Here is a 13,930-nt window from a genome sequence, read left to right on the forward strand (position 1 = left end):
TCAAAATATTGAGAATATTACTTTGAATAGGAGCAACGCAAAACGTTTACGGTTGTAATTTGTCCTTGTGTGTGGTTGTTTATTTTTTACCTATATTACTAACAACTTGACAACACGTATACATTCTCATTTTCATTTTTTTTACCCCTAGTATCTTTACAAAACTGCACGAAAGCTACATGTATTTTGATTGTTTATAAACTCGCATATAAACGTGCAAAGCGTGTATCAATTCATCGATTGTAATTCCTTTAAATAGGTATGGTTTACATGTACTATCAATGATCTTCGTGCTTGTATCATTTAACTGAATTGATCTTTATTTACTCGAGTTGATGATTGTTTTGTTTCATCATATTTACATGTAAGATGTATGTATATCAAGGGATGTTTTTTTCCCGAAGTTGTCGGCTTGCAATCGATGTTAAATATGAAGGCAATTATTCACTTAATCCTAGAATAAATAAGATTAATGAATTTGATTCCCGAAAATTCAAGGAAGTGTGCATGTGAAATTTATAATCTTCAAGAACCTTGACAAACGCTTGTCAAGAGTTCTTGATCTAGAATTGATACACGCTCTGCACGCTTTGAAAACATATATTTTTAAGTAATTAATATTTTAACAAAAATTGATTGTACATCAATCTAAATGCGAGTTTATAAACAATCAAAATACATGTAGCTTTCATGCAGTTTTGTAAAGATACTAGGGGTAAAAAAATGAAAATGAGAATGTATACGTGTTGTAAAGTTGTTAGTAATATAGGTAAAAAATAAACAACCACACACAAGGACAAATTACAACCGTAAACGTTTTGCGTTGCTCCTATTCAAAGTAATATTCTCAATATTTTGAAATCTGTTTCGTTTCAAAGGTTCAAATTTGATTAGAAACATTAAATTCTAGTCTATGCTTACTGAGTATTGATTTAAAAATCAATAATCTATTCGTACTTATGTATACATCTATCTTGTTGGGGAATACATGTTCAATTTAGAATTATATCATCTTTTTAATTATTGTGTTTATATCATTTATCGGAGTATACCATCTTTAATTCTTCATACTTAAAGTAGATTTCTTTAAAGAGTAGTAATGTATATTACACGCGTTTAATAAGGTAAGCCCATTAATTATCAAATTGATTTAATCTTAATTTATTTAGAAATAGAAACAGTTATCGAACAATAGGTATTTTTTAAACTTATACGTACATGTACAAATATTTCAATAGATGAGAATTTTTACCCTTAATAACACGTAAAACAAACCAAAAATTTAAATTCTCTGTTTATTTTGCCTTAAAAACAAAACACTCGCCATTTTTGTGCACAGAGTAAGGACTTACGCCTACCTATTAGCAGGCGTAGATTTAAACCCAAATTTAGTACCGACTAAGTTTCCGCCTTTTTGTGAAACGCAACTTAGTCTGGTTTCGAGGTTTAGTCCCTGATTTAGTCCGGACTAAGCTTACGCCTGGACGTAGGCCTTTTTGAGAAACGGGCCCCTGGACAAGGCAACTTATCTACATTGTCTCAGTTCACCCAGCTGAAATTGGGTACCGGCTTACGCTGGGCGTTAACCTACGATGGACTTGTGTCCCATCCAGGGGGAGTCAATGATCTCATCCGCTTTGCACCACGGAAACCAGGGATACTCACCAGCCTTATGCACCTTCCTGGCACGGAGGAGGATTTAACTTTAACTTATTCTGCGAGAAAACGATTAAGTTCATCAGCTGATATGTTTTTCATAAATTATCAAAAATCAAAATCCAAGTGATATCCACATCTCTGATATATACAGTACAGGCAACGCGGATCCCGTGTTTCCCGCGACCCGTCACGGTATAAACACATCGAGGTGATCGGCCAGGTGAGACAGGTATACCGCGTTCCCATCACGGTAAACTCATCATCTACCTGTCCCCGCCACGGTAAAATTATCGATGGAAGAGTATCGTATACAAGCGGGAGTTATCTCCCCGAATGACAAATAAATTGCATGTTTCTTTATATTTAATGACGATATTTAACCAGATTTTGACAGAGATTATAATCGAAATACTTGGAGTCTTTTTTAATTTTTTTTTTATTTCATAGCTATTAATTAAATTATAAAAGTATTTAATTTAATACTTGTGCAGCAATTGCAAATAAAATATTTTCGAATCCATTATCATATTTTAAAAAGGTCGTTAAATTAAAAATTATCATGAAATGATTTTAATTGCCAATAAAATTATAAATGTGTACGCAGTGTGATTGTGTTTTCTTAACAATTAATTGGTCCGCCTACATTTGTATTGTTTGTTGTTGAAGTCCATGCGTGTCAACTAATCATGAGCAAGTGATTAAAAATTAGGGCTTCCTATAAAATTACCAACCCAGTATTTTTAGCACGTTCCGTTCATTTCTTACAAGGTCTTTTTGTGTAAAGAACATTTTTTGTGAATTCACGTTTTAGTGAATTTGTGTTGCGTTACTTTAGGTACATGTATGGCTCGTCGTTTGTCATTGCGCGAGGATTCCCACTTTCTAGTGCGTTACGTTTGCGACGACAATCTTTAAGTGCAAAGCCGTGTGTTCTTCAAGACTCAGTCTGACTTGAATATTCAGTGTGGAAATGAGAATGACGTTCAGTGGGGCCGGCCTGAGGAAGTCGATCGAGCTGTGGTCTTGCATACTGGATGTGAGCAGGACATGAGGGCCAAGCTGCGAGAGATGGAAGATGCCGGGTGTCTACCAGCCTCTCCTTTCTCATCAAAATCTTTGCCACCTTCGAATACGCCCCATTGTAATGCGAAAAGTCAAATTAACGTATATCTCTCTGAACTGAATTATAACAAATAGAGAGTATGGAGCCTTAGAGATACCCAGAGTTGCATAAAATTATGTAATCGAAAGATATTGTGGGTATCCCATGTGGTGTACCAGCTACCTGCCGTGACGGAGGTTAGCGTTCGCTCGCGACCGAGCCTCTCTCTCTCTCTCTCTCTCTCTCTCTCTTAACAGAATAACTAGATAAAAAATTTTGAGAAGGAAATGTTGTTAAACCGTTCTTTTGTTCTTTCACATTTCAAAGAAATTAAGAACATGTTTTGAAAGTGTTGCTGTTGATATTTCATGCCGATAAAAAAACATTTCAGTAAATGTATTGATATTATTTTATGTGTGCATGTACATGTAATCTTATTGAAAGCTTGACTAAAAATATATAAACCCGTTTCCTGTTATCGTAACCTTACCCCCCCCCCCCCCACCGCTTTATGACTGTCGGAGTTAACTTTATTTGACTTTAGTCCCAATTGTTTTACACAAAGGTGTGAAACCTGTGGCCGCACTGACAGGAAATCACTCTACGCTTGAACGCACAGAATACACAGGAATGAGGCAGGTAGATAATCTGTGTAACGATTGACCAAGAAGAATTCTACATGCATATCAAACAATTTTACTAATAGTTACATCAAATAATTAATTCATTTTACTGCGTTCTTTAACCGCTAAACGTGTTGAAGATGTTCCTTCCCGCAAAAAACCTCCATAATAAACTAAACGGGAGATAGGGAAAAACAACAACGAATTAAACTTTCCAAACACAGTATATCATGCATCACGAACATTGTAAAAAAACTAAACTGTTAAACATACCTCTTATTTTCTTTATTGAAAATAAAACTAATAGAACGAAACTTTATCATGGAGGAAACATGTGGTAGAGCTAGCGGGCTAATTTGATTGACAGATGCAGCACGTGGACTCAAATTTGAAATTGCATGATGGATTCAATCACAGTGTACCATAATCTTTTATGAATACTAATTTTATGAATATTTAGTATTGGATATTAGTATATTTCACATAAGTGTAAGTTAAATTACGCCTAAACGCCTCTCTCTCTCTATCTCTCTCTGTCTTTCCCCTCTCTCTCTCTCTCTCTCTCTCTCTCTCTCTCTCTCTCTCCTGTAAGTTGTTGTGCGATTAGACGAAGCCGTACGCGATATAGACTTTTTCTTTTGTCGTGAATAGGTGTGAAAACCCTCAAGGGCATGTCGTTTTCTACCCTGAGTTTGTTAATCACAACATTTATACACAGAAAATGATCGTGACTTAAACTGTATAATTATGTATACACAGGAAACGCATACTGATAACACGTTACGATTCCATGTGTTTTAACGCAGCACCAACTTTATATATGAATGATAATTCTATTACTGAATGGAAAAATAGATTTGTTAGTTGATTCCCGACATTTGTTCATTTCTCAATTTAAAACATACACATGTATTGACAGTTTACGGCGCTATGCGTGTCAACTTATAAAGTGAGAAGATGAAATTGCTCTGCATTGATACGAGTTCATCTAATGAAAATATTCAATGTTAATATTGTTATAAAAACAGGATTATCAACTAATAGAAATAATAACTGAAATAAGCACGTCAAATAAAAAGATATGTGTTCTTATTTACACATCACAAAATTTAACAGCGTAATAATCATGTTATGTTGTAATTCGAATGTAGTTTCCGATTTCATGAAATTCTTTTCCATAAATTTAATCTATTAATTATATAATAATATGGATCACAATTTATTTACAATGCAGCTGTTATGCTTAAATCTGAAGTCACATATTTGACGTGGATTTACGCGACCCACATTGCCTGTAATGTACAGCACAGGTAAAGTAACAACAACAAGCAGCAGCGGGATAAACGGTAAATCACACCGTCGCGGTGTCATCACGGTCGCAATCCATACCGCGATCAAAAACCGCGATGATGTATCGCGGGAACGGTAAAAATACCGTGACGGTAACGCGGGCCAATACGGGATCTGCGTTGCCTGTACTGTATACATGTATGTCCAATTTATCTGCAAAACAACTTTTTATCTTGAAAATCAAAGGAGGAGTTATCCATACAATAGGGGTACCCTATATGCAATATTTTGCCAAAAAATGAATAAGTTCAACAGCTGGTATTTTTTGCATTAATTAAATATGGGTTTGGGGTGGTGCACGGTTTTGTTCACAAGTACATATGTACCTGTAAAACATATGGTGAAATAGAAATAAAGGTAAATTAGATTTAAAAATGTTTTTGAAAAACTATTAAAAGGGCCGGGGTACGTTATGCTTAGAAGTAGCCTGTCCTTTACACTAGTACGTGTGAAAATGACCACGTGCACGAATCACAATCTGACTCTCATTAGGCTACAGTGTTGTATATTCCTGATTAAACGCGAGGAATTAATATCCGCGTAACATTCCGATTAGCACACCTTCCAGGTTTTAAAATCTCACTTATTTTTCTGAAATTTGTGAACTTATGAAATTAAAACAAAGTTTAGTCAAGCGATTTTATATTCTTGCGATTTAGCACCAAACTGCGGAATCGCAGAATTAAATACATGTATACTCAGTAAAATACATTTTCGACTTTTAGTGGACTGTACATGTACAACAGCAAATTCATAAAAAGATACTCAACCGACTTTTCAAGACCCGATCAAATTTCTTTTTAATCAAAAGATCAATCTTCAATCACACTTAATGCTCTTTACAAGAGAAATGTCAAATAATTATGTCCTTTTTTGGAATGCAAAATGATAGCGAAATTTCCTGAATGATTATTACAAGCTGACTACACAGTATATATAATTATATGATATATGCGACGCAAATATGACACCAGTACCTTGGTTTGCTTCAGTCGTTTAGGTAAGAGAAAAAAATATGAAGCAGGGATGTATAGACTTGTAAAATAGAATTTAAGCACACTGTGCTGTTCGAATATTTTTATCTCAGAGAATTCAAAGCTTTTATAAATATTTTTCTTTTTTTATCATGACAAATTTAGAAGATTTGAAATTTTAATTAGCAGAGAAGAAAATGAAAGTTCGTATTGTAGATCGGAAGTAAGACGCAGATGAAAATGTACGGAAATGTATCAATCCCTGTATTATCAAATTGTGATGTTATCTAAATATTTATATCGTGTATATATGGCCGATTCCATGTAATTAGAAATGGCATCTCTCTATAGTTTTCTGAAATATGCAATTAATTTGAGTACTTCAGTTTTTGAAGAAATTGCAATGATTTGTTTTCAAGTTATGCTTGGAAAATATGAAGAAATTTGCAATAAATTAATAAAAAAAATAATAACTTTAAATTAAACTCATTATATAAGTGTTTAATAAAGAATTATTCGCAGTGCCTTTCTGTGACCTATACTCAAACAAAATATATAATGATGTAGATACATGTACATCTATAGAAAGTCTAAGAAAAGAAGTACTTATATTAATATTGGTTTGTGATAATTATTCTTTCTTCTCATAGCCTCTTTTATCAACGACTAAAGTAAAAACTTTTTTTTTCTCAAGGTCTGAACAATGAGTTGGGCGTTTATTCTCATCGCCGTCGTCGTTTTCACAACATGCCAATCAGAGGCTGAGGGACAGTCATGCCAACGCCATAAGAACATTAATGGCTGCAGCATTCCTTTGGGAATGACCTTCTTTTACAAACGAAAGTTTAAATCTGCCTGCAATTTGCACGACCATTGTTACAACTGTGTAAGTATTCTATATAAATACATAATAGATAATTGATCAGGAGGAAAACCTAATATTCTTTATGTATAGAGTTGTAGACCAATATATTGACATCATCGTCTTTTGTTATTTTTTCCAAATATTGTTAAAAAACTTGAAAATTCAAAACATTATTCATTGAATTAAACGTTGAGTGTTTTGCTTGCTTTACAAGGCCTTGTATTTCAACCTTGATCGGAGATACTGCGATCGGAAATTCCGGAGGGACATGCAGAGAATCTGTGTTAAAACAAACAAGACTTTTGTTGGGAGGATTGCATGTTTGACTGTGAGAGAGACCTACTTTACTGCGGTACAAACTGCCGGAAGTTTGTATTTCGCGAGACCTTCAAAGAATTACTGCAAGCAGTCATGGGTCAGAGACTGTGTTTTCTAAAATTTTAAATTCTAAAATTTATTTAAATTTTTTTTTGAAAAATGCACTTTTATGCTGACACAGGGATGTACCTTTTAGTCTCTTTAATTATCTAGTGCATTGTTTACCAATAAAATTTTCCTTGAAAGTCAGGGAAAAGTTTTGCTGTTGGTTTTATTTTTGAATAATTCATAACGTTGAAATAAATTGGTAGCAATGACAAATCAATAGATTATTTTGTTATACGTATTCGTTAACCCAATTTGTTTTATCGCCCGCGAGCATCAATCCATCATTTACAAAGTGTACTTGTTACGTGATCAAGATAAAATCATGATAAATTATTTTTCTGTTGATCAAAGTGTTGTATTTTAACTAAAGCATCAAATACATGTAATGGGAATTTTATACTGTTAAGTGGAGGTGAATTTATTTTAAGAAATTGATATGCTCAAATTATCTCACTACTCCTTATACATTTTAGACACTACGTCACAAGATGGCGATTTAAATGTGTTTTTAAACGGTTTGTACCAATCGATTTGATTGAATATCGTCATAGCTCAGTGGCTAAAGTATCGATCTTAATTACACAACATTCGTAAAGAAAATCCATTTGAATTCAAGAAACGAACAAGTTTTGGGGGGAACTATTTTCTCGTGCGGAAGGTTTTTTAGTCGAATATGACAGAAACAAGCAATTTTATGAATTTTCAATATACTTTTCTTTTTATTATACTTTATTCATTATTTTCATTTTTAACATTTGATAGGTTTGTGACATGTTCTATAGGTTCTCTATGACTTGTACTAAACTAAATTTTGAAAGAATAATAGACGTTTAGTATAAAATCATGCAAATATATAGAAAATGTCCGAATTTTTTTAAGCCAAATTTTGCAATAATTTTACCTTTGAAGCCATGTATCTAAAATTTGAAATCACTGACCCCCATGTTTTATTATGTCAAAATGATACTGAATACATATGTTGGCAAACTGGATTAATCTTCTAAAATTCTTGATATTCAAAATGTTTTTATTTCAAATCAAATTGTAACTATTATAAAAATTGTCTATTTTAAGTGCAAAAAGGTCAAACAAACATTTATGCAGCTTCATGCCATTTTTTTTTTCGTAATCCCTCTATTCAGTGTGACCTTGTACATAATTAAAAATAACATTTTAAGAAAAGAGTTTGCTTAATCAAAAATTCTGACAACAAATTCTAATCAGGCTGAAATCGCATTTTAGGTGCAAAAAGGTCAAATTTAATTGACCATAACTCAGAGGGATGAACACTGACCTCCCATTATCTTTGTATTATTTAAGTGTGTTTTGTCTACAGATTTCAATAGAATACTTCTCAAGAAATTCTTGATACAAGAACATTGAGGAGTGGGATACCTTAAATTAGGATGATCTTAGAACTAGATATGTGTTATCCTAAAGTAAGGACAAAGAAATGACGGTTCCTAAGTTTACGAAAGCTTCGAGAAACATACTTTAGACTCAGACGTTGACTATCCTTGGACGTATTTTGGACGCACATAGTCCTAAGATACTTTTGTGAACATACTGCACGTTATTATTATTATGTCAAACAACAAATTCATCTTTGATTGCAGAAATAATGGTTTCAAATAATGGTAGGAATTTCATACCTCAGCCCTAAAGCTGAGATATTCTGTATTCGTATCAGCGCAATTAAATAAAAAAATTACTATTACCCTCTTCATATTTTTGACCTAAAATTACAGCTACACAAATAAAAAAAAACATGTAGAAAGGCAACAATTAAGACAAAATATACTTTATTATCATTTGTTACACCAAAATATACGCCTTTATTATCCTTTCAAAAATGTATATCAAGATATGAGAAAATATACATTTACATAAGGCACATTGTAAACCTTTATTTTCTATGCATGTAATCCTTGATCTCGCAGTCCATGTGTAAATCGAATAAAGAGACAATATCCGCCACTTTATTACTTGTTAGTGACTTTTATATGACTTTCATTGGTATTAGATCTGTTTTATTCCCTCAATACAAAAATATAACCCCCTTATCGAAGGAAAGAAAAGTGTCCTATTCTCTCTTCAGTGTACAGGTTAGTACAGTGACTGTACAATTCCTTATTTTTTTTTTATGATTACTTAACATGTAAAAACGTTATTTTTAAGTTTGATAAAGAAAATCATTTTTGAATCATTCCGGATCTGCACGGACATTTACTGCTTTTGTTGTTTGTTCCAGTCAGTTGTTCCGGGCGATGGTGGCCATTCTCTCAATTTTCACACTCCCGTTTCTGTTTCCTTTCATCGTTGTCGGACAAAACTGTAATGAAGCAATCGAGGGATGGGTTAACGGGTGTTCCATTCCATTTGGAATTGACTTCTTTTACAAGGAGAGATTCAAGTTAGCCTGTAACAAGCATGATCACTGCTATAATTGTGTAAGAATTACTATGCACATTTTTATCTTGTATCGCTTTTAAACACTGAAATTTAAAAATCCACGCCATAAAATTACCTAGTCGTACAATAATATGTCTATATACGTTTACCTGATATAAGTTTTATATATCATTTGTAATAAATGAACCGGGAGCTATTCAATGTTCAAAGAGAAATGTTTGTGGATTACGTCTTACCCTTTCTTCCAGACAAATACAAATGAAATTAAAGTTATACAGGCATATGACATTTTCACCTGAAAATTAATAGGATACATCCATCAATGGTCACATATTATTTTAAGTCTGATCACTGTTTAGAGCTCTCAAGATATATATGTACCCTTTTCAATTGAAAGTTACTGATCTTGCCAACTTATGCATTAAAATTGATGACTGCTCTTCAGATAATATTTGGACAATAATCCATTAGCCTGGTACTGTAACCTTTAATCTTTCAAAATTAATTAGGAATATCTATGGAATATTTATTAATATATATTGGTCTACCCCACATTTGAATGTCAATTGCAAAAGAATGTCTATGGCCAATATTTCAAACATACAAATGTAAAAGATATTTCGAGAGAGTTGCATGTAAATTCCGTGAAGCTAATCTAGTAATGATTATTAATTGACAGGCTAGACATGCAGATTTCCTGAAAACAAGAGCGTTTTGCGATGACCAATTCAAAGCAAACATGAAGAAGACCTGCAATCAAATTAAAAACCCGCTGATTCGGGGACCGTGCACCATGTTCGCCAAACTATACTTTAAAGCAGTTCACAAACTTGGCGTATTTTTCTTTGAACAGAAGCCACCACCTTATTGTTCTTCCACGTGGGTAAAAAAGTGTGTTCTGAAATAAAAGTAATCTGTTTTATGAAACCAATAAAATAATTTTTTAAAACCTGATTACACAAATGATATTATTTATGCTTTGCTTATAAAAAAGTGTTAAATTGGTTAAATGAAAGCAAATGTTACTATTAATGGTATAGATTAAAAAACAAATAGAAGCCAAACATGTTTTATTAATTTAATCCAATTAGTTTACACAAGAATGAAACCAGCAATAGAAGGTTAAAATTTTTTCTGTTTTATCATTCATGTTATAACGTTATAATTGCATGTAAACTTAGGCATTTTCACAACGCGCATAAAATTCAACACAGGTTAAGTGTTAGTTTTCTTTTCATGTACTAACATATATACATATATTTCAGTAATTCACTCGTCCTTACTCTTCCCCAAAATCAAAGGCATGCTGTCAAATGCATCTGAGAGAGAGAGAGAGAGAGAGAGAGAGAGAGAGAGAGAGAGAGAGAGAGAGAGAGAGAGAGAGAGAGAGAGAACAATTTCCCACATAGTTTGAACTATGACGTCTAGACAAAAGCGGATGAAAGATAACAAGAAAATAGTTTGATAAAGTAAATGGATTGCACTCTTTGCTGTATAATTGTTTAACAAAAATTTTTATGGGTGTATCATTTTCGCTAGCCATCAATATAATGAACAAGGAGAAAGATTCAAGTGTAAAATTATGGAACAATCCATATAACGTAGGTTTCAAGTTCTGTCATAATCTGTATATACCAGCTAGGGTATATATATCGATCTCTTCGTCATCAGAAGACTCTAAAACTGGCTACGATCTTCCAGCTTCTAAAACCTCAGACAGACAATGATCGTGAAAAATTTCAAATAAACTCGTATCTATCCTCAAATTCACATACAAACGATTTGATAAGCCTTTTAATGAGAAAATTGGGGTGTTTTTATAACGAGAGAAAAAAGTTTTATATAAAAATCACAAAAAATTAAATATACTTGGATGAAAACACCAACAATGCGCCAAACTTTCATCTTCAAACTAATCTAGGAACCTTGCACTTTTTGAACTGCTTAATGAAAAATATGTACTCTTTAAATAAGTAAACTACTGGCTTTAACCTATAAAATTTCAGCAAGATTTAACTTGTATTTAGAACTATGAGGTTTGTATTTCCAATTCTTTCTTACAAAAAAAAAAATAAAAATAAAAAATAAAGATACATGCTTCAAACTTGATTTTATGGAAAATTTGTTCATGTAATTCAACTGATACACAATTTGATTGATTTTTGAATAAGTAAGAAAAACTTAAAACAATATTAATATAGACACTATCATGAACAAGAGGCCCATGGGTCCACATCGCTCATCCGAGCAACAATGTGCGTTCAAAAGATATTGTGCCATATGACCCCCAGAATAGTAAGAAAAAATAAATATTGTAAAGTATTCGAATTTTACACTTATTTTTGCTTACACGTAATCTTTGACATTGGACCTTTATGGAATACTATTTTTACCCAGAATAAGAAATTCAACGCAAGATATTAAACTTAACGTTTGGTAGGGATACATTGTTAACTTCCAATTCTCTATATTTTCGTTCTGCCCCCCCCCCCCCCCCCATTTTACCAAGACTCATGGAATACCGAATCTGAAGCTATAAATTGATTGAAACACGCCTTTACTTTATCATTATTTTCGTAATAACTCAGATTTGAAACAGAATTAGCCCTTAATTTTTGCAATTTATATTTTCTTTTCCATAATGATTATTCATGTTGAATAACATTGAATTTGACTCAGAAGTTCTTGAGAAGAAGATTTTTAAAAATGCACCCCCTTTTCTACAGTTTCGAGGTTTTCTCCGCTTTGAATTAAGATTGGTCTTTCATTTTTGCAATTTATATTCGCCTCCCCATAAGAATGCTTTGTGTCAAATTTGGTTGTTCGGCCATGCGGTTTTAGAGAAGAGCTTAAAAATCTATCTATCTATCTATCTATCTATCTATCTATCTATCTATCTATCTATCTATCTATCTAACTATCTATCTATCTATCTATCTATCTATCTATCTATCTATCTATCTATCTATCTATCTGTCTGTCTGTCTATCTATCTATCTATCTATCTATCTATCTATCTATCTATCTATCTATCTATCTATCTATCTATCTATCTATCTATCTATCTATCTATCTATCTATCTATCTATCTATCTATCACTCACACAGTATGGTGCCTGTGAAAAGGTAGTCTTTGCAATATGAATGCCTCGACCGGTAAGCAACTAGCCGTACAACATTTCTCGAAAATAAATTTTATACACGTACCTCTGAAACAGTGGATGTACTATTGAAAAAATAAACGTAAGCGTCGAGATACCTTTATAGCTCTGCATGTGTCGGCTATAATCAAATGTTACTCATTATGGGTAAGCAGTATGCTAAGGTTTATGGATAATGATCAGAAAATTTAAAATTGTTCAACAACTGAATAGTGCAAAATATTTGCAATTAAATTTGTCTTAATTTTCCACATCACACGACTTGACGTTCTTTAATTCGAGCATGTTAAAGCAAAAGTTTAAAAAAATGCTACAAAAAAGATTGTTATCTATCAAATTTAAGGGAAACATTAAAAATAAATGTGGTTTCAAAATATTTTGACTGTTTCTATAGCGATTTCAATACTATAAACGGTATTCATCAGCATGGGAAAGCAATTAGTTTACTGCGGAAACAGACATAGAAAAAGGTAAATTCAAAATGTTTATGTACGTATGTTTTGTTGAAATAGTTATAATAGATATGGAGTTTACACTTCTCCCCTGTGGATTGATTTGTCATATCTTGTCAATCACAGTAAATCTTTACCTTTATAGCCCGTATATACTTTCTATGATGCTTAAAATACTACAGTAAAACTCGGTTATAGCGAAGTCCTAGGGACCAATGGAATTACTTCGTTATATCCGTAATTCGTTATATACGTATAATGAATTCGTAATAATAACTATAGCGAAATCACAATGTATATGTTTTCTTTCACCAGACTACAATTTTTGCTAATTGAGGCTTAGAATGAATATACATTTTTTGATACCTTTATAAATCGGATTGTAAATTGAAGAACTTATGTAAAAATAAATTCATTCAAACTATTATGTTAAGGTCAGACGACACGTTCCTCAATTTTAGATAACTTTTTCCAGGAATTTGTTAATGGTTTACTACTACTTTGACAAGCTTTCTTGCAAAAAATTAGGGTACCTTACCAGGCATTTCTGCAAAATACTAGAGTATGCAATTTCCTATATAATCTTCTTGAAAATACACTTGAATTGCTGATATAAAAATAAATACATCTACAGCAGAGAAATTCACTAAATTAGAACTATATCTCCGCCGGGGCGGGGCTTTGAACTCACGACCTCTAGAACCTATACACTTCTGGCAGTGAGCGGCCACGATTTTAACCACTCGACCATGTACACATATAACCAAATTCAAGTTAAATTTGATCATTTTTAAAGTAATTAAAAAATTAATATATTTTATTGGAACTCTTTATTACGAGGAGATACAAAAAAGATTCTCGAGGAACGTGTCGTCTGACCTTAAATGGTACTGAAAGCTTTTTAAA

At 32.6% G+C, this 13,930-nt stretch overlaps 1 protein-coding gene and 1 long non-coding RNA gene across 2 annotated transcripts; both read left to right on the top strand.

The window, feature by feature from the left end:
• The first annotated feature begins 3,271 nt into the window (after positions 1 to 3,271).
• On the top strand, positions 3,272 to 7,135 carry LOC128179249 (uncharacterized). The gene is made up of 3 exons (XR_008243046.1): positions 3,272 to 3,873; positions 6,403 to 6,594; positions 6,788 to 7,135. It is a non-coding gene; the product is annotated as an uncharacterized LOC128179249 (long non-coding RNA).
• Positions 7,136 to 8,818: 1,683 nt separating this feature from the next.
• LOC128179222 (conodipine-P2-like) lies at positions 8,819 to 10,788 on the top strand. Its single transcript, XM_052846615.1, has 2 exons — positions 8,819 to 9,449; positions 10,091 to 10,788. The coding sequence occupies exons 1-2, from the start codon at positions 9,267 to 9,269 to the stop codon at positions 10,316 to 10,318; spliced, it is 411 nt and encodes a 136-aa protein (XP_052702575.1). The 5' UTR covers positions 8,819 to 9,266; the 3' UTR covers positions 10,319 to 10,788.
• The last annotated feature ends 3,142 nt before the right edge of the window (positions 10,789 to 13,930 follow it).

The sequence above is a fragment of the Crassostrea angulata genome, chromosome 1 (genome assembly GCF_025612915.1).
Source record: "Crassostrea angulata isolate pt1a10 chromosome 1, ASM2561291v2, whole genome shotgun sequence".
NCBI lineage: Eukaryota > Metazoa > Mollusca > Bivalvia > Ostreida > Ostreidae > Magallana > Magallana angulata.

Excerpts from the sequence above, each read along its gene's own strand:
- LOC128179222 (XM_052846615.1), top strand. The coding sequence starts at position 9,267 with ATGGTGGCCATTCTCTCAATTTTCACACTCCCGTTTCTGTTTCCTTTC. Across the intron at positions 9,450-10,090 it reads ATGATCACTGCTATAATTGT|GCTAGACATGCAGATTTCCT; the intron begins GTAAGAATTACT and ends ATTAATTGACAG.